Here is a 21,073-nt window from a genome sequence, read left to right as displayed (position 1 = left end):
GTATACTGATGTAAGTGATGCATGACGGAGAATGTTTGTCGATTTGGATACAGAGTGCCATGTTTGCATACTGGCACAAGGCCTATGCAAACCAGGATAGATTACTCTTATATAATATGATATTACGTAGCTAATGCTTTTATCCAAAGCGACTTAAATTGCAATGAGTGCATACAGTTTTCAGTATATATGGTCCCAGTGGGAATTAAACCCCCAATCTAAATGTTGTTAGTACAATGCTCGACCAACTGAGCCACAAAGAAATCGTGTTGGGATTGTCCGTTCTGCAGTGACAAATGCAATTGGAGCCTCTCCAAGGCGCCAAATGCCAAGAGACACAAATGTTTTTACAGAACTGATGACACAAGCGAAGTTAAGTGAGGCAAAATGAGGGGAAGTGGAATTTGTGCCAAAAAACACATCAGCAACAAATACGGGGAATACATGAGTCACATTTTCACAACCATCCAACAGGCGTAACAGCTGAATAAATCGCCATCCATTTTGTACAAGCATTTGCTCTGTGGTGTTGCTAATGTTTCGGTGATGCTCTAGTGTCTACTCTAGATTATAGCAGAGTGGTTTGTTGTACACCCCATCAGACTGAAGCAACATCATCCAGTTTCAAATCAAATCAAGTGTTGGTGTACTGTACATCTCATACAACATATCAGTAAGTGATATAGTTATTATTATTTATTTTTTAAATCTAGCTCCTTATTCAACAACAATCAATTAATCAACAATACAATATAATAAAGTAATAATAAAGCAATGACAGTAGTAGTGCAAAAGTAGTGTAAAAGGGTGCAGTGTAGCAGCAGCAGCAGCAGCAGTAAATAACTGTCATAATGATACAGTGACATGGGTGCCATGGATGTAGCAGCCATAACGACAGTAGAGGTGCAAACATTCAATGAATGTACTGCAAGATGTACAGAAAGATCTGCTAATGACATATAGGTTCAAATCAGAGGGTGAGGCACATAACATAACAGTCAAATACTTGGACATTAAACATCTGATGGGATATTGGGAGGCATCAACTGTCAATAACAAGGTGTTTGGCTAACAGGTTATGGAATTTATTCAGACTGTCTGTATTAAGCAGCTATTAATTTTGTATTTATTTTTTAATAGATGTGTAAAGAGCAGTGGGTTAGGGATGCATGTTGTTTTGATGGCTCTTTTCTCCTTTGTACCAAACTGTTCCGTGCCATTAGAATAATAATAATGACCAAACAAAGTAACTGAGTGTAGAAGGTAGGGGGGGAATGATCTCAGATTGACATAGAAATAAAGTGTTTAACATTGAAGTCATGTGGAGGTCATGTGTCTCATTCTATCCTCCCTCTCTCTTTTCTATCCCCCCTCTCTCCTTTCTATCCACCCTCTATCCTTTCTATCCTCCCTCTCTCCGTCCTTGTGCGTCTCACAGGTATTATGGCTGGTTCAAACCGGTCTGGAGACCTGCGCGACGCCCAGAAGTCCATCCCCATCGGCACCATTGCAGCCATCACCACTACATCTCTAGTGTGTATCCTTTACTAGGCCAAGGACCATGGAGTGGAGCTGTCTGTGGTGTTGAAACAGTTTTCAATCTGTGTTCCAAGTGAATACATATTGTGAAACATTTTAGTACTGGTTTACTGGTTCCTGGACACAGATGAAGATTCTCCATTGATCGTGTTTTTTAAATCCAGGGCTAGGCTTGATCTGGGTCCAGGAAACGTTATGTGTAGGCTTCATTGAGCCTTTGTAGGGGTGTCTTTGTAATGTCTTTGTAGCTCAAGTGAATGTTTCTATTCGCTCAGACATTTTCTACCAGAGTATATTAGTTGTGGTTTCGGGTCTATTCCTTCACCTCGCCTCTCAGACATGTCCGCTGTGATTCTGTTTGGGGCCTGTATTGAAGGAGTGGTCCTGAGAGACAAGTGAGTCATTTGTATTCCACCCTACATCCAGCCTTATTACTTTTATTACTAACATTAGTTGCCTCATGACTACCTTCTCAAAATCAATACCCTCCCTCTAAGTATCTCTTTAATCAGTTACGGAACATTGAATCTAAAGAAGGCTTATGGAAGATAATGCATGCAAATGTTTCTTTGTTGTTTTTTTACACAACAGACAGTGGATTAGTGTGCTTGTAATTCTACAGACACTTATTGAAATGTGCAATTCATCTGTCATTGTCTTTTCCCTCAGATTTGGCGAGGGGGTCAATGGAAATCTTGTGATTGGTACACTGGCGTGGCCCTCCCCTTGGGTCATTGTGATTGGCTCCTTCTTCTCCACCTGCGGAGCAGGGCTTCAGAGTTTGACTGGAGCTCCACGCCTCCTACAAGCCATCTCTCGTGATGGCGTCATCCCTTTCCTCAAAGTGAGTACACACACGCCTAATACACACCTAATACACGCCTAATACACACACACATACAAACAGTTACATAAGCCATGCCAAGCCGTACTGGGCTTCTAATTGCATTTTACAACACGGTGCTAAAGACTGGGTTGTTAGATTAGATTAGATTAGATTTGACTTTAGTGTCATTGCACAGACTACAAGTACTGAGACAATTAAATGTAGTTTGGCATCTAACCAGATGTGCAAATAGTGGCATCATGATGTAGACAGTGCATAGTATTACAGTATAGGCTATTTCAGTGTATTTCTGAGTATAAATATATAGATAAATATAAAGCGAATATACATGATGTATAATTATGATACGTACAGTAGGTGAATGTAGACAGTGCATGGTATTACAGTATACGGTATTACAGTGGGTATAAATAAATGAATATAAAGTGAATATACATTAAATGAATATGAATACGATGTATGAATTGTATTATATGATGTATAGTTAAAAGGGTGCATATCTGGTGCCGGTCTGCTTGTACCCATGCACTAACAGGGCAGTAACAGCCACACACACACACACACACACACACACACACACACACACAATACAAACACTCCAATGAAAATAGCCCTAAAGTATTGAGCAGCTAGCAGTGATTACTAATGCATACCCTCACTATGGTCCAGGGTAAGGTTGACTTGCTCTGACGCGAGCTGTCTGTCCCCCACTGATTACATGAGGAATAGTGGCCCAGGCTGAGTAGGAGAACCTGTCTGCACAGTTTGGGACAATAGTGATTAATCACCCTGCATTGGGAGGCTAATGTGACCTGAATAGGAGATATAGCAGGGCTGAAACTCCTGCAGTCAACTTTATTTGTGTGTGTGTGTGTGTGTGTGTGTGTGTGTGTGTGTGCGTGCGTGTGTGCGTGTGTGCGTGCGTGCGTGTGTGTGTGTGCGTGCGTGCGTGCGTGCGTGCGTGCGTGCGTGCGTGTGTGTGTACGTGCACTGCATGCCTGAGTGTTTCTATTTCTGAATGTCCTGTGCTGTGTTCCTGTAGGTGTTTGGCCATGGCAAAGCCAACGGAGAGCCCACCTGGGCCCTGCTCCTCACAGCCAGTATCTGTGAGATAGGCATCATCATCGCCTCCCTGGATGCTGTTGCTCCCATCCTCTCCATGTAAGACTAGTTATCTACGTGGCTGTTACGATTGTGTTCCGTTTTAAGGATGTTGGACCCAGGTGCGGTGCAGTTCAGAACGAATGGTGACGGGAACGTGTGTGTAAAGTTTCTCTCTTTACTGAGATGGTAAGGCAGGATCAAATAAATTCGGACTTTGACTTAAATAAAGGGGATTCAGTCTCCGAAAACAGGCTGTGCAGTCATAAACACTGATAAAATGAAATAACATAAAACATAAAATAAACAATCAAGGTTCTATAAGGTCGTTTCTGACTGGCAGTATCAAGGTATCAATGAGCAAACAAAATGAAGGTACCAGGGAATAAACCACAGGCAATACTAGAATTCTTCAATGAGCAAAGCGATCAACCGACAAGGGGAACAGGGAAGTGGGACACTTAAATAGCGACATACAAACAATCACAGCTGACACAAATCAAATAATTAAGTCCAGATCGAGTGCAGAATTCCAAGTCGGCAGGAGGAGGCATCAAGGGGTCGTCAAAATGACTCCCCCAGTAACACGTGGCCTGGGGTGGTCCAGTGGGCTAGCACCATGGTCTACACTCCCCCAGTAACACGTGGCCTGGGGTGGTCCAGTGGGCTAGCACCATGGTCTACACTCCCCCAGTAACACGTGGCCTGGGGTGGTCCAGTGGGCTAGCACCATGGTCTACACTGCACACTCATGCCCATGTCTGCATGGGTTCGAATCCGTCCCATGCCCTACTGACATGCCCTCTTCGCCTTACTTTCCTGTCTATCTTCACTATCTCTATCCAATCAAATGAAAAATATCAGTGGGACTGCCCCACTCAGGAAAAAATAACCTTTAAAGACTAGTTATCTACTACTACAGTATATATGTTACGGTACATGTGGGAAGACGGTACATGTGGGAAAACTAGGGTTAGGGTTAGGTGCTAGGGTTAAGGTTAGGGTTAGGGTTAGGGATAGGATTAGGGTTAGGGTTAGACATGCCAGCATGTACCAAGTCGACGTAGCACCTAACCCTAACCCTAGTTTTCCCACATGTACTGTATTCCCACATGTACCGTAACATATACACATTCACTTAAGGGAGTCATTTCAGTCAGGTGTAGCTGAACGAGTCTCTTCTCTATACGTAGCTGTGGGCATACTGTAGCCACCACCACCCTCTCTCTCTCTCTCTGCAGGTTCTTCTTGATGTGCTACATGTTCGTCAACCTGGCCTGTGCCCTGCAGACTTTGCTAAGAACTCCCAACTGGAGACCTCGCTTCAAATTCTACCACTGGTGAGTGGCCATGTCAACATTTCTAACACTGCAGCACAAATAGGAATTGTTGTAATAGTGTGGAATAGCTGTGTTCCAGTGCACGGCCTGCTACAGTAATACCACATTTGGAATGAAGTGAGCACTGGATGCCATGAGCTAATCCTAGCCTTTGGATAATCTGAGAGTATCGCTTAGCTAAGGTTCTCAGGTGTGAAGAGACTACTGTTGTGTTTGGAACTGTATGCCATGGGGGCCAGGTAGGTTCTTGCAAGGTAGTTGGTAGTGCCAGAGCCACCATGGGCATTTGGATCCCGTCTATGGTTATATTCATCCCTCCTGGCATGAGTGCAACAACAGCAGACTGAATGAGACTTTCTGTCTCCAATCTGTGGTCGTTATTCTTTCATTGTGTCGCTCTCTCCGTCCGGCGTGAGAGTAGCAGCACTGTGCTAACAGACTGAGATTGTGACTTCCTGTCTCCCCTGCAGGGCTCTCTCCTTCTTGGGCATGAGTTTGTGTCTGTCCCTCATGTTCATCTGCTCCTGGTACTATGCCATCGTTGCCATGGTGATCGCTGGCTGCATCTACAAATATATTGAGTTCTGTGGGTGAGTGAGCTCCCAGCCCTCTGAGAATAACCTTGGACTAAATGCAGAGAAAAAGGAAAAAAAAATGTGTAATGCTGCATCAAACTGAGGGGGGTTTCAAGTGCCAGAACCTTTGACAAGCTTGGCTGGGTTGAGAGAAACGGTCTTTCTCCGTTTTTCTTGTAATTTGTCCTAATTCTGTTGGCAGCAGGCTATCAAGTCGCATTAGGTTAGTGACACTGATAAGACGTCAGGACGCTGCTTTGAGAGAATGAAAAGAAAAAACACAGGGAGCCTTCATTCATCGACCAATACCCATAGAGTCATTACACACATTAGAAATGAGAAAATACCTATCAAGAAAGTATAAATAAAACTGATGATTTGAAATTTGAGGTTTAGACACACTAGCACATCCACTATATGCTATATTAGTTCAAGTCACTCACTCTTAGAGATGGCAGGATGCTGGTGTTGTGGTTGAGCATCTCTGAGACTGTGATCTGTGACAGGGCGGAGAAGGAGTGGGGAGATGGGATTCGCGGCATCTCTCTCAGCGCTGCACGTTTCGCCCTCATGAGGTTGGAGGAGGGACCGCCGCATACCAAGAACTGGAGGTCAGTGGCCGACACCCAGACAAGTGAACATGCAATTGTTATGCTGCAATGATGCATGTATACAGCACTGTGATGCTGCAACTGCTCTCATAAGAGTTGTACATGAACAAAAGCTTTAGACAGGCGAAACGGAACATGCAAAACCAATGGTTTTAAGTCTGCCCATTGAAAGCCTTCAGTTATCATGTCTAAAAGAAGTAGAGTTCACCAAGTCACTCTTTTAGTCACTCTTTTGGCTTGGAATGTTGATATTCCCTCCTGTCAGGCCTCAGATCCTGGTCCTGGTGAGTGTGGATGCGGAGCAGAATGTGGAACAGCCCCGTCTGCTGTCCCTAACCAATCAGCTTAAAGCAGGAAAGGGACTGACCATCGTGGGCACCTCGGTGGTGGGCACCTTCCTCAAAAATCAACCCGATGCCCAGAAGGCAGACGAAGTCAGTACCACCGCTAAACATACTGTTCCAAAAACACACACACACACACAAATACAAACACAAACACACATTAAATATTTGCACAGCTCCCTCATCTCTGCTCCTGCCCCTTCACCTGTCCCCCTGTCCCCCAGGCTCTGAGGAAGCTGATGGAGACAGAGAAGGTGAAGGGTTTCTCCCAGGTGGTGATCTCCTCCAACCTACGGGACGGCACCTCCCACCTGATCCAGGTCGGGGGGCTGGGCGGCCTGAAGCACAACACCGTCCTGGTCAGCTGGCCGCGCACCTGGAAACAGCCCGAAGAGAACCTGCGCTTCAGGAACTTCATCGGTAGGCTTTTGTTTGTTGTTATTTTTCTGCTTAGGATACAGGTTCTTCCAATGAGAGTGAGAATGCTTGTCTTACACATGTTCGTGCCCTCTGCAGAGGTGGTCAGGGAGACGACCGCAGCCAGCATGGCCCTGATCGTCCCCAAGAACATCGCTTCCTATCCGTCCAATGGCGAGCGCTTCACTGAGGGTCACATTGATGTGTGGTGGATTGTCCATGATGGAGGCATGCTGATGCTGCTGCCCTTCCTCCTGCGGCAGCACAAGGTGGGCACCAACATTTCAGACATATACGCGCACACACACACACACACACACACACACTTACATACCACATGTAACAAGGACATGGACAACGTGACGACAGCAGGTTACGTTTGGCACAACTATGGACACTTTCCTAAAACAGACAGAAACCTAGCATGAAAACCACAGGAAGAAACCCTCTTCCTGTGCTTAACAAAACAGGGAGAATGCTGCTCAAAACCGGTGTGAATACTGTAGACCGGACTGGCACCAGCTTCTACCCAGAACCACCGGCTAGACCAGCACACAACTCCCTGTGCAAGGCAGACAAAGAACAAAGCAGGAGCACAGACTTACACAGAACAAACAAGGAGATCGACCAGCAGGGAGTGTCAAGAAGGGAGGACATAAATACACAAGTGCCAAACATACACAGGTGACACACATTAGTCCACAACGAGGAGAGGAACAGGGAGTGTAGTAGCGTCTCAGGCCACCAGGGGCCGCCAGAGGGAGGCACCAAGGAGTCACCAGGGAAATGATGACCCCAACCGTAACAGACACACTCACACACTAAGAAACATATTTACTAAGCATTTGACCATTTCCAGAAGGTACTGTATGACAACACATACAAGGAATTTAACAAAATGGGGAAATAATGGAGAGAATAAGACAATATGGTATAACAGGTTTGAGCAGATATTAGAAATCCCAGTGATAAAATCTTACAGAACACTTATCGAAGGTGCTGAGTGTTTCATCAAACACGCCTGTCATATTGTACGTCATTTAGCGTTTGTAAGCGGCAGAGATCAATAAACATTCCTCTGTTGTCAGGTGTGGAGGAAGTGCAAGATGCGCATCTTCACCGTGGCTCAGTTGGACGACAACAGCATCCAGATGAAGAAAGACCTGATCACCTTCCTGTATCACCTGCGTATCGATGCTGAAGTGGAGGTGGTGGAGATGGTGAGAGAAAAAGAAGAAGATATACTTTCCTTGAGGGGAAATTATTATTTTTGCACACACCCCCCCCCCCAAACCCCCTGGTGTCTAGGAGCTTACAACATAAAGGCCATTTGGCCATTTAGTTGTGGATCATTATCATATAATCATGATACAGTATAATCTAGTTAGTTTAACCTGATCCGTTCCTGTAGGGGGACCTTTTGAAGAACGCTTTTGGGTTCCATTTTGAAGCCTTTGGGTTCTTCAAAGGGTCCCCCTACAGTGAATAAAGAACTATTTTCTAAGAGTGTATTATGTTCATATATTTGGATATTGAGCATATATTTGCATTTTCATTCTCTCTCTCAGCATGACAGTGACATTTCAGCCTACACCTATGAGAAGACCTTAGTGATGGAGCAACGCTCACAGATCCTCAAACAGATGCATCTGACTAAGAACGAGATGGAGAGAGAGGTAATCCACATTATCCCATGCCTCCCCTTTTTGTAAAACCCAACTCATTGTACAATTCTATATAAGATGACTGTATGATATCACAGAGGCATAACGCCCAAGGAAATCTCCTATGGTTTATCCGACACCTTTCAACTGTTAATCAATGGTACAATGCTTGATGCAATGTCCACTTAGATCTGTTCTAGTGAACCCATAGCTGAACACAGAATGTTATTTGTATTCAGACTGCCTTTATCACATGCTCAATTCCAAACGGCAACTGGGCAAGGCATCATGGGAATTATTTATAATTACCGAGCCAGCGTTCAAATGTAATCTCTGTGACTGCACTCGGCCTTGTCTGATCTCCCTCATTAATCAAAACCCCGTGCAACAACACCAGCATCTTGGGGAGTCTTAGATAACGGGTGGAGAGTTTACTGCAGGTCTTGAGCCTGTATGATTTTACTATGATTTTTTATGATTTTTTTTACCTCTCAAGAACTCCTTATTTTGCATACTTTACTCTGCTGCAACAAACACGCTACTGCTTCAGCGATAACTACTTCAAACCTGCTTGATTTGTGTCATTGTTTACCCCTGAATTACTGAATCTATAAGACAGTGACGCATCACTTATTCTTCCAGATCCAGAGTATCACAGACTCCTCCCGCGGGTCGATCCGCCGTAAGAACCCATCTAACCTGCACACCCAGCAGAGCACCAGTGAGGACCAGGCTGGAGGAGTGTCCAGTGTGGAGGAGAAACCTGAGGAAGAGGTACAGTCATGTCCTCCTAGCTAAGCGTGTCATTAACCTGTAGTGTACACCAGGAACAGACAGGGACAACAAAACGGGCCCTGGACTTTCCAGTCTGCTACTGTCGTGTGCTGTAAGCAGTTGCATGTTCTAATTATACTGTGTTCACTTTCTCTCTTTTCCATTTCCACATAACTCAGTCACTCTATACTTGCTCCCTCCCATTGAAATGTCCTCTGGCGTGTTTTCCATTCTGTGTATTCTATTGGGGCATTTTTTTTCTCCTCAGCAGCACAGGAACAACCATCAGAACAGGATCGTACCTATTAAGGACCTTTTTTTTTTTTTCAGTGCCAATTTTGTTTTTTTATTAATCCCTGCCATGTATATTTTCTTGTTTTAGAGTTTCACCCATACTGACAGGTGTCTCTTTCTTTCCTTCACCCTCTCACGGTGTTGTACGGTTTCCCTCTCTTAGTCTATGGCTGTCTCCCATCCCAAACAGGTGCAGCTGATCCACAATAAGAACGCCACCAGTCCCACCACCACCACTCCCACGTCCCCCACCTCACCTACAGGGAGCGCTCTCACCCCAGCGTCGGAGACGCAGATGACCTGGACAGACAACGCAGACAAGGAGACTAACCAGGCAGCAGCCCGGCCAGAGGGCGTGAAGGACATCTTCAACATGAAGCCGTGAGTTTGAGTTTGAGTTTTTATTAGGACCTCTTTTAGCCAATGGCTAATCTTCCAAGAGTCCTTACATTAAAACATTACCAAAATCTGCATTTCATTACTTCATACACTTTCAGTACATGTCAATAAACCTTCTGAAACATGGCATTAAAACACATTAATACACAATACATAACAATAGCAGAAAAGCAATACATTCACTTGGTTTTGCATACATTAGTCCCCATGACCATCAAAGTGAGTGAGTCTGCTTTCATTTCCACTCTGACTCAGTCCTACGGCCTGTGTAGACTTCAGATCCACAATATCAGAGACATTAAGGACATTTTGCTGTCTGTGAATGGCAACGGTGTGTGTGGTTATAAAAGTAATTCCCGAAGTTTCAAGAAATGTCATAAACACAACACATCTCTCAAAACATTTTGACAAACATCCAAATTGTTTGCAAAGAGTCCTATTTTGATTGTCATTCTCTCTCTAACCATGCTGCAGGGAATGGGAGAGCCTGTAAGTATCAAATAACATTTTTGTTTTGTAGTAACACCAACATAATCTAGTGTCAAGTGCACATTGAGGCTTGTTTGATTCTTTGTCTGAGAGTGAAATGTGTAGGATGAGAGGGAGGTGACTGATGCACCTCCTGATTTAGATTTTGTGCAGGTATTCAATGAAAAGATAATAACAATGGTCAGGATTTATTGGAATACATGCTCACTCCCCCTCTGTCTAATTAGGAACCAATCCAATGTAAGGCGCATGCACACGGCACTGAGGCTCAACGAGGTCATCATGAAGAAGTCTAAGGAGGCCAAACTGGTTCTTCTGAACATGCCTGGGCCGCCTAAGAACCACATGGGCGAGGAAAACTGTATCCTATCTCTGATACTTGTTCAAATATCTATATTTTGTATTTTTATTCAACCTTTATTTATACAGGGAAAACACTTTTGCAGGTGCACCCCGTCCACAGTATTTTCACAATAACAAAACAACACACAAAAAATACAATAGACAGTTCAATACAGAAATCAATACATCATATAAAACCTAGGAAAAAATAAAAAAAGATATGAGAAACAATCACATCTAGGAGGCCTTGTTGATATTTAGCTATAGTATGAATTAGGCCGGTTTCACAGACAAGGCTTAAGCCTAGTCCTGGACTAAATCACACTTTCAATGTAAAATCTCCATTGAAGATGCTTTTTAGTCCAGGATTAGGCTTAAGCCTTGTCTGTGAAACTGGCCCATATACAGGTATATAGTGTGTTACATTATCGAACTGATTTAGGCTTCTACTGTGACACATTTGTATGACTTTGTATCCACTCTGACCAATCCATATTCCTTAATCCTGATTGCCTCTATCAGATATGGAGTTCCTCGAGGTCCTCACAGAGGGTCTCAACCGGGTCCTCCTAGTGCGTGGGGGTGGACGCGAGGTCATCACCATCTACTCCTGAGGGCCCAACCTTACACCCCCCCCCCCCTCCACCTTACGTCTACATGGATCTACTACACCCCCATCACATATCAGCTCACTTTGCACTATGTACTGTAGTCAGCACTCCCACTACACAACCCTTCGGCAGCAGCTAATCCTAGTCCATTTACCCTTTACCCCTACCAGCATCATATGTGTATCTCTGTTTCTTCCATTTTCCCTGTTTACCCCATTTACATTGTTCATCAGTCAGCTGATTACTGGCTGTCCAATAGCAGATGAATTGATATGTTTTACACGAGGCATCTGAGAGTGTCAGTTCCCACTGAGGAGTGGACATATCCCAAAGACCAAGTAATCCCAACCAAACTGTCATTTAGCTAGACCAGGCATTGTCCAATCCTTTTCCTCTGTGGTCTGTTTAACTTGTTGTCTGTCAGTCTTTTCTTTTTTTAGGGATGTGGGTCACTCGAAAGAAAGCGATGATTAGCTTCATATTTCTAGTCTATTTATGTTTTACTTTATATCTATCCATTTATTTATTTCAAGAATACAGCTCATCTTCTTTGTCATCGTTGTTGTTGTTGTTGTGCGTATGTTTTTTATGTCATGTACAGTATGATGAGATGAAGGCTTTTAGGAAACGGGATGGGGTCAAGCATTCATCAGTCATCATGAACATGTCTTCCTATGGATTGTCACCTTGGGGACAAGGTCGGTTGAGGATTCTTGAGCACCCCTTCTGGAGGATGGAGGTAGCTGCATGGACATGGCAAAGAGCGAGGAGGACAGAGGAGGACATCCTTTTGGTGTCTTCACCCCGTCGATGGCATTGTTGTCCTGGGCAGAGTTATGGCTTGTGTCATAGCAGCCCCCCAGTACAACAGTGAATGTATCATATAGTAAATTGTGCAGTAAAATTGAGTCATACTCAACGATACTGTCCTAAGGGAGTCCCCCCATCACTCTTCTGCCACCTCTTCTGGATTCACTTTGTTTGATGTTCAGTTAAACGTGGGACATGCAGTTAGACGTGTTTGATATGATGCAGACACAGGTCCATTAGAAGACGCTGGATAGTTTGTATGATTTAGATTTACTGTAGGACCGCTGGCCATGAGCCTTGCCACCAAGAGCAATGCTGGCGGTTTCTCTGATGGTTGGAGGGGAGAGTTTGCTATCAGGGTTGGAGTTGGTTACACTTGAACTCAGTCAGTTCAGGAAGGAGGATGAAATTCAACTAATGAGTTGACATATCCTTATAGAGCATGATGGGGCATTTTCAATTCCTGAAAGAAATTAAAATGTTCTCCCGGATCGACTGAATTAAGAAGTTAACCTGGATTTTATACTGTGATACTCTGAGCTCAAGTTGCTCTTGTCAGGGTTGGAAGTTAAACAAACATATATTGAGAGATGTGCTACGAGATACACCATGACCTCAACCTTTGACCCCAATGCTGGCCACTGTAAATAGTGTGCATTATCCACCCGTTTGATAAGTATTACTACCAACCTCCTGCAGATACATGTTCCACTTGATCAGGGCCTACTGACAAGATTTATATGAGGCATATTTTCCTCTCTCTATTGATAATACAGTAGAATACAGTGAATCCCTAAAAGATGTGTTGATTCAAAGTAGATATGACAATAAATAACTTAAGTCCAAAAGAAACCAGATTGGGTTTCATAGTATAAACCATATGGCAACAATCTGAATATTACCACATATTTAGCTTCTGCTAGAAAAACTCACAATTGTGTGATACATTAATATTAAAGGATAAATACATCAGATTTATTTTATTTTTCATCATTTGGTTTACACTATTCAAGTATACAATTGTGAATTCTACATGTTTTGCCAAATACAGAAAGACAAATTGTGCCATATGAAAAGAAAAGAAATGTTTTGATACAAACCTGTTTTTAGTACAAAGGAAAACTCGAAAGGGTATGTGTAGTAGTTAACTGTGATAAGTATGTTTTAAGTGGAATTATACAGTGAAATGACAGCTGATTTTGAACCCAGCATTACTACCAATATTTCATACAACCTTGTACTGTAATGGGAAACATTTTCAGAATCATTTCTTTTCAGTGTGGCACAGATCTAAAGTCGACAATATCATATTAACCTCTAGGTTCTAAACATTTGCTCATGTACAACAGACAATTTTCATCAGCAGTAGATATATTTATTTGATATATATATTGTATTTGTGAAGGGAATGTCAAGAGCATAAACCCTAGACTAATACTTTAATCATATTAATTATTTTTGTATAATATAATATAGATACATATACGTATGTACATACAGGTAAACCTCATGTTTGCAAGTGTTTCGCATATCTGTTTTGTGCAATGAAGGGCACTGTAATTTATCAATATGTGGTAGAAATAGAATATATAATATACATTTTATCAAGATAAAGAATTATATTATTTTTTTGTATGAAACAGTATATTTGTTTTCAAATGAATATTATTGAAATTAATTTATTGAATAGATTGAAAAAAATAATGTATGTATATGCCACATGTATTTCTGTGATGGGTAAAGTTTAAAGATGAATATATAGATATTCTAACATTTCAAATGCTGCTATACTGATTAATGTGTATATATTGAGCCAAAAACAAAATATTTAAAGTAATGCATATCAGTAGGGGGCCGACACAGGGTAGACAGGGTTTGGGTTAATTAAATAGCAAGCAGGGTCGGTTGACACAAGTAGTTCTCAACACTGTCTTTGAAGTTCACTTATGTTTGCAAAATGTTGCTCCATGAAAGCACGAAATCATGATCATTGGAGTTGTTAATTGATTATTAACGCAGACAGGATGCTGGTTTCCTTAAAAGATTGTTTGAATTGTAAAATAATTTACAGCTGACATTAATCAACCAACATCTCCACTGAGCATCTAGCTGGAATTAATGTACTTGAAGACAAATAGAGAGATGTCCAGCTCGATCTACAGAGATCTACAGTCTGAAAGACTGTACTTCCAACTTGGTGCACCAAGTTGAATAAGAACTAGGTTGAGCCGTTGAGGGAAGATAAGATTGTGGAATCCTTCACAAGTTCACAGTCAGTAGTATTCACTGCTTATGTCTAAGGCCAGGGAGGGGAAAGGACGTCTGGTTATTACAGTTCTTATTTTATCACAATAAAGACTCAGACAGTAAACTGATTATGTGTTACACAAATACTACCTACAATCAAAAGAATATAATATTGGAAATATTTAGCTATACAGTCTATATACTGTTAATATATTTACCTGAAATACCATATGTATATACAGTAACTGGAAGTATGTCTATAATATGACTTGTCAGAAAGTTTAAGGTTGAAAACGACATATTTATATTCCTGTTTGCATGGTATTTGTGACCGTTGTTTCATATGATGTCCTTTTAGATAGAGATTGGTTAGATGTCATGGAAGTCCAGCCACACAATGTTTTCTTTTTCTTTGATGGCAGGTAATACAGTTCGTTGCTGGTTCAAAATTGTATTTGGATAGAGTAATGCAAAAACAAATCGTTCCAAATGAAATCTTGTGCGATCAAAATACTTTAAACAAGAGATATTATCGTTTACATTTGATTATTATCAATGTGCCCATTACTTTGGTTTCCTCTATGCACTGCGGTTTCCTTATGAGTTGTTGAATATATGCCTACTCACACACCCAGACAATGGGTAGGATGGGGAGTAACCAATGATGAAAGGGCACATACTTAGAGCTTTACTTTGCATTGATTATTTAATGCTAATTAATGTTGTTTACTACTGTCTGAAAGCTCTTAGTTCCTGAATGCAGATTTTGTTGAGAAAAAAACCTGTTCAGAAAATCAGATTCAGATTTTAAATAGAATACGAGTTGAAGGTTGACATTGGGAAACCTATGCAATATTTAAGTAAGTAAAACAAAGAAGGTTTCTTTGGTGCATAATTTCAATTGAGCTCAACATGATTTTGAAGTCAGCTGTTGGTAGATTTGTTAGCATTCTGCTGAACCACTATTGTTGTTGCATGGGGCTAAAGTTGATGCAACCTTATGAAGTAGTCCCATAGTTATTTATGTGTGGGGTTATTGGTTATTTTACATTTTAGTTTCAGGTGTGTTATGCAGATCATATGTTTTGCTACAGTATGGCTCTTGGCATATACGATCCCCTCAAACCTACCAACCTATTGATACACCAGCAGTGTGACTGTGGTAGTTAACATTGTCAGTAATGATCAAAGACAACAAAACCAGGGCTTCCACCATTGGCAGAGATCTGCTAGACCTGCATTTATGGGTTGATATCCATATGTTTGATGATTCCATCTCCAGAAATGGAGGGATTTTCAGCGATACAATTGCTGCAGAAAGCTGCCATCATTCAGGGGTTTCCCAAGTATCATGTCCGATATATATATACAGTATATGAACCCTTCTGTAGTGCAAAAAAAATGTCAAATAATCTATATTATTTAACACAGTGTGAAAAGGGCTCTAAAATGCATGTAACCTTATCCTATTTCATTGGGCCTTGCCTGGCGCTCAATACATTGAAGTATGTTCATCAGGAATGCACTTCTGTTTACAACCCTGTTAAATAACTTGAATAAACACCCAATTCAATTAGATAACTGCTTTCTCCATCATGTGATATTGCTGATAGGCTATATACCGTGTGTGTCAGTCCAAAAGCAGGCTCAGGCTTTTCACTGTGATCGTTCTAATGCAGATGTGCACAAGTGTGAATTGTGATTTTGTTCAGTGCATGCAAGAGTATTGTATTCCGCTGACTGCTTTTCTGTGATTTTATTTTTGATTCGTTTTTCTTCAATTAGGAAAAAATAAATTGGCCATAATATGTATTAGTGTGACATTTATTGCAGAGGCTATATGTTTTACTTTAGTGAAGTGGCCACAATGAGCATACTGTATGCTGAATAGATTTTTTTTTTTTTTTTTTTTTTTTTTTTACATCTGTATGCAATGGTTATTCATCAAGGGAACTGAAACATTGAGTATTTGTTCCCAAAAACATTGAATTTAACAAAACAAACGGTATACTACTGTAGGTTGCCTATGACAGCTGATTTCAAATGTGGGTTAGTATCACAGTAGGGAAATACAACTCTCCTCATAAAAAAATATATGAAGCACTTTTCAACCCAGGTAAAGCAAGAGTTTGATTATATCAGCTTAACATATAATAATAATACCTGTATTTGTATAGCGCTTTTTAAACAAGGTTACAAAATGCTACTAAACAAGAGAAGAGATCCTAGAAACACATCAGAGTAGGTAAAATTGCTTTACTGCTATCCCTAATTTATCATCTTCATGTTCAATAGGACAAATTATTCTCAAATAACAACTGTATTCCATATTGACCAATTCTTAATTAAGAAGGTGACATTTTGTGAGAGAAATTTTGTAGCTTTTACTGAAAACTGACTTATGTTTGTTCACTATTATAGTTCCCTCAGACTTTAGAGCCTAGTATATGCATGTAGGTGTGTTGTTTTCATGACAGTACAGTAAACCTTAAAACATAGTACCGATGTTGAAGCCTTATTTTTCAAAAGGTTGAATTTTTGTGGAACCCTCAATTACTTTATCGTCCCAAGAAGTGTGAGCACTTAATACAAGCAAGAAAAAAAAACTATATTAATATTCACGTATGATACTGTATTTATACTTGATCCATAGAAGCATTGTATTGCGTTTTTAAAAGTAGACTTTGATGTAGGCCTAAAGATAAATATATTGATTAGTCATTAGATGTTTTGTGTTCACAATTTAGAATTCCCTCTCCTAAGAACTAGAGTATGTAGAAAAAAAATGTTGGGACAAGTCAAACATGTGTGTGTGTGTGTGTGTGTGTGTGTGTGTGTGTGTGTGTGTGTGTGTGTGTGTGTGTGTGTGTGTGTGTGTGTGTGTGTGTGTGTGTGTGTGTGGTTGTGTGTGTGTGTGTGTGTGTGTGTGTGTGTGTGCGTGTGTGCCCGTGTGTGTTCAGACTTATGTATTCATGTGTTTGTTTGAGGGGACAGTGTATGCACCTGTATGGAAAAGACAAAGATGGGAAGGGACATCTGTATATAAATCACTGATTATCAAAGTAGAGTTTAGATGTTTAATTTGTGTGTCAATGCAAGTTTAATATTTTACAGATATAGAAATATGTATTCTCTATTGTGTTCAATAACAATATACAGTATAAACTGTTGTTTTACCATGTTGTTTTACCATGTCAAATGCTTATACATCTATCGCTAATGGTTTCCTGAAACCATTTTATAGATTTGTCTGCACAAAATGCAATAAATTAAAGTCATTTTATTACAACTTTGTGTTAAGATGTATTTTTTTTTACAAGGAATGTATTTTTATTTTACAAAAAAGGTTGAGGGTCTAAGTCTGTCAGGTGTAGTACATCAAGCTAGTATATGTCAATCCTTTTTCATCATTATAGTTCAGACATTACATGGTGGCTAATCATGTGAGTTTGGAGCATAAAACATGTCTCATTAACTATGCTGCCGTTTCCCTGAAAGGGATAAAAGGTCTGATAGAGCGTGACATAGTGGCCTCCTGTAAAAGTGGTGTAAAGGAGATTCACCTTTTTTCACATGGTTTTTTACATTTTACAGATTTTACAGATACTTTTATACAATTAGAGATTACAGGTGACAGGTGTCTTCCTGGAGTAACTTGGAGTAGCTAAGTGCCTTACTCAAGCGAACACTAGTGATGGTGTTCCCAGGTGGTATTTCAAGTCATGACATTCTGATCACCAGTCCCACTCATGATCCACTAGGCAACCATTACCCCTACATGGTAAACATGGTTAAATCATCACCATGTTTTGATCATGAGGGTATTATGCTGCGTATGCTACACACACACACACTCACACACACACACACACACACACACACACACACACACACACACACACACACACCAGGGGGCCAGAGACATTGTGACCTTGCAGTGTACTACAGTACTTTATTGGAGCTTGGATCATAAAATTCCAAGAACAACGCTGAACTGTGGGACGGTTTAGGAAAAAAAGGTCAAAGTAACTACTTTATTAACAGGGTTTCTCTCTAAAGGGGATGTGGCCTGCAGTATGCTTTTCAATAGGATGACAAACTCAACCAATGCCTCGATTCTTTCTCATCAAGAGGTAAGGCAATAGATCATTTAAGAGATCATGTAAAAAAAAAAAGGCAGCAGGAGAGAATCATTGCTGGACTTTTGTCTGAACGAATGGTGTTCAGCATGAAGAAGCATTCCACAAGCCTCCGGGTGAGACTGCCTGTGTTAGTGCTCGTCCTAGAGGTGGTGTTCCTGGCTCTCTATGCTACGTTTGTCACCTACGATGACCATGCTAACGCTAAACTGCAGAACAATGAGACGAACCCCATGGACAACGCACTGTACCGTGACTACCCCTTCTTTGCTGACATACAGGTGATGATATTCCTCGGCTTCGGCTGCCTCCTCGCTTTCTTTCGACTCTACGGATTCGGAGGGATGGCCTTTAACTTTCTAACGGCCACCTTTGCCATCCAGTGGGCCGTACTAGTGCAGGGTTACTTCCAGTTCAGCCATGATGGTAAGATCCACCTGGGGGTCATCAACCTGATCAACGCTGAGTTCGCCTCTGCTGTGGTGCTCATCTCTTTCGGGTCCGTGCTGGGGAAGACCAGTCCAGTGCAGTTGCTGATCATGGCTCTGCTCGAGGTCCCAGTCTTCTCCATCAATGAGTGGGCCGTGCTGAAGTACATCAGGATCACTGACGCCGCAGGCTCTATCGTCGTCCACCTGTTTGCCTGCTACTTTGGCCTGGGTGTCTCGTTTGTGCTGTACAGGCCACGCCTGAATGAGGGGCACGCCAAGGAGAGCACCAGCTACCAGTCCGATATCCTGTCTGTAATGGGGACCCTGTTCCTGTGGGTGTTCTGGCCCTCGTTCAACTCTGCCCTGACTCTGAAGGGAGACGACCAACACAGAGCCATCCTGCACACCTTCATCGCACTCAGCTCCTCGACCCTCACCGCCTTTGCGCTCTCCGCCATGCTCAACAAGAACGGCAAGATCACCATGGCCGACGTCCAGAACGTGACACTGGCCGGCGGGGTGACCGTGGGGGCCTCTGTGGACATGATGATCTCCCCTGCAGCCGCATACGCCTTAGGAATTATGGGATGCACTGCCTGCATGCTGGGGTACAAGTACCTCACCCCCTTCCTGGCCCGCCGCTTCAGGATCCAGGACCAGTGTGGTATTCATAACCTGCATGGCCTCACAGGGTTGATATCCTCTGCTGCAGGGATATGTGCCATTCTGACAGCTACAGAGGAGGTTTATGGTCCTAGTTTGTATGAGATATTTACCCATAGGGCTCCCATGGAGGGGGACCCTAAGCTTCTTGAGCTCCGGGAGCTGATCCCTGGTATGCAGCCAGGCTTAGGGCGGAGTGCTAAGGAACAGGCTCTCTACCAGGTAGCAGCTGTGTTCTCAACCATAGGAGCGGCGACACTGGGGGGTGTCTTCACTGGCTTTGTATTAAAGCTTCCATATCTTGCGTCACCCTCAGATGATCTATGCTTTGATGATGAGCTGTTTTTTGAAGTTCCACCTGACTATGACTCTCCGATTGGTATGAATAACATAAGCAGAAATGAAGATTTGGCAGCTTAACAGTGCTGGCAATGTATCTGATAGAGGTTTGACGTCGCTGACTGAATTGTAAACATTTCTATTCAATGATAGTCTGTCTTACTGTGTATTTCATCCTCTATCTATGTATTTACAGAGAGGGGGGGGGTTGTTATTATCTTAGGCCTGAATGAAACAACAATTATTAACAATTAATTATTAATGAGTATAGCAGAGAAGAAGCTTATTCCTCATGCACTCTCTCTAGTGGAGTCTATGGATAACCATGAGGGATGTCATAAGAAGAATTATTGGCACATAATAGTTCATATGGCATATGATATTTTGTGTCGGTCCATTAGGTGTTCCCTATGAAATCTAGAGATAGCACTTTTAAAAGTGCCAATAAATCTTGTAGGACACCCTTCATGGTTGAATCTCAGTTGATATGTATACTAGAAGTGTTGTCAAGTAGAGTCGTGGTAAAAATCATGTTTAGGTTTTTATTTCAGCAAAAATAAGAGAACATATTGTGATCCCATCACTTTCCATTCATGTTTTAACCATTCGTGTTATTTTGAAGGCGAAAAGTGTCTTAATGGAGCTAGTTGGAGCTCAAAGAACACAGATGTAGAGATGGCGGTGCCAGGCCAGATGTGGGCTTACATCAATATGGGTTTACATACACATTTTACAGCAATTTGACAATAATAAATGATCTGTCGATTCATAATCCTCTCTGTCAGTGCTACTCATGTTTTAATTATCAACTCCACTCCATACTTTGATACTGTGTGGGCTAATGCGAGATGTTTTAGGGCCCAGCTGCACAACCGCGGAGAGAAATGCGCTACAGAGAGTCGTGAGAACAGCACAGAAGATCACCGGCACCACCCTCCCCTCTCTGGAAGAGCTGTACAACACACGCTGTCTCAGGAAGGCCTCCAAGATCTCCAGGGACCCGACCCACCCTGGGTACGATTCGAACACTTTACCAGGCTGCCCTCGAAAAGGCGGTTCAGGACCTTGGCCGCAAGGACAAACAGACTGAAGAACAG

General features: G+C 42.0%; 2 protein-coding genes across 2 annotated transcripts in view; both read left to right on the top strand.

The window, feature by feature from the left end:
- slc12a5b (solute carrier family 12 member 5b) overlaps positions 1 to 11,350 on the top strand; it is a gene marked incomplete at both ends in the record, with an annotated part of 60,386 nt that extends 49,036 nt beyond the window's left edge. The window contains 17 exons of the mRNA XM_080533711.1: positions 1,439 to 1,537; positions 1,877 to 1,934; positions 2,209 to 2,383; positions 3,429 to 3,547; positions 4,729 to 4,827; positions 5,298 to 5,417; positions 5,909 to 6,013; positions 6,279 to 6,447; positions 6,582 to 6,777; positions 6,874 to 7,043; positions 7,863 to 7,994; positions 8,343 to 8,450; positions 9,081 to 9,212; positions 9,670 to 9,887; positions 10,380 to 10,394; positions 10,622 to 10,755; positions 11,259 to 11,350. Coding sequence (XP_080389837.1) covers positions 1,439 to 1,537; positions 1,877 to 1,934; positions 2,209 to 2,383; positions 3,429 to 3,547; positions 4,729 to 4,827; positions 5,298 to 5,417; positions 5,909 to 6,013; positions 6,279 to 6,447; positions 6,582 to 6,777; positions 6,874 to 7,043; positions 7,863 to 7,994; positions 8,343 to 8,450; positions 9,081 to 9,212; positions 9,670 to 9,887; positions 10,380 to 10,394; positions 10,622 to 10,755; positions 11,259 to 11,350 — 2,141 coding nt within the window. The remainder of the gene's footprint in view (positions 1 to 1,438; positions 1,538 to 1,876; positions 1,935 to 2,208; positions 2,384 to 3,428; positions 3,548 to 4,728; positions 4,828 to 5,297; positions 5,418 to 5,908; positions 6,014 to 6,278; positions 6,448 to 6,581; positions 6,778 to 6,873; positions 7,044 to 7,862; positions 7,995 to 8,342; positions 8,451 to 9,080; positions 9,213 to 9,669; positions 9,888 to 10,379; positions 10,395 to 10,621; positions 10,756 to 11,258) is intronic.
- Positions 11,351 to 18,632: 7,282 nt separating this feature from the next.
- On the top strand, positions 18,633 to 20,057 carry rh50 (Rh50-like protein; the record flags this gene model as incomplete). The annotated part of the gene is made up of 1 exon (XM_080534231.1): positions 18,633 to 20,057. One exon carries the CDS (start codon positions 18,633 to 18,635, stop codon positions 20,055 to 20,057), a length of 1,425 nt encoding a protein of 474 aa, XP_080390357.1.
- Positions 20,058 to 21,073: the final 1,016 nt, after the last annotated feature.

Source organism: Nansenia antarctica (assembly GCF_963989245.1).
Source record: "Nansenia antarctica genome assembly, chromosome: 6".
In the NCBI taxonomy this organism is placed as follows: Eukaryota; Metazoa; Chordata; class Actinopteri; order Argentiniformes; family Microstomatidae; genus Nansenia; species Nansenia antarctica.
This window is presented reverse-complemented; position numbering and strand designations above follow the sequence as displayed.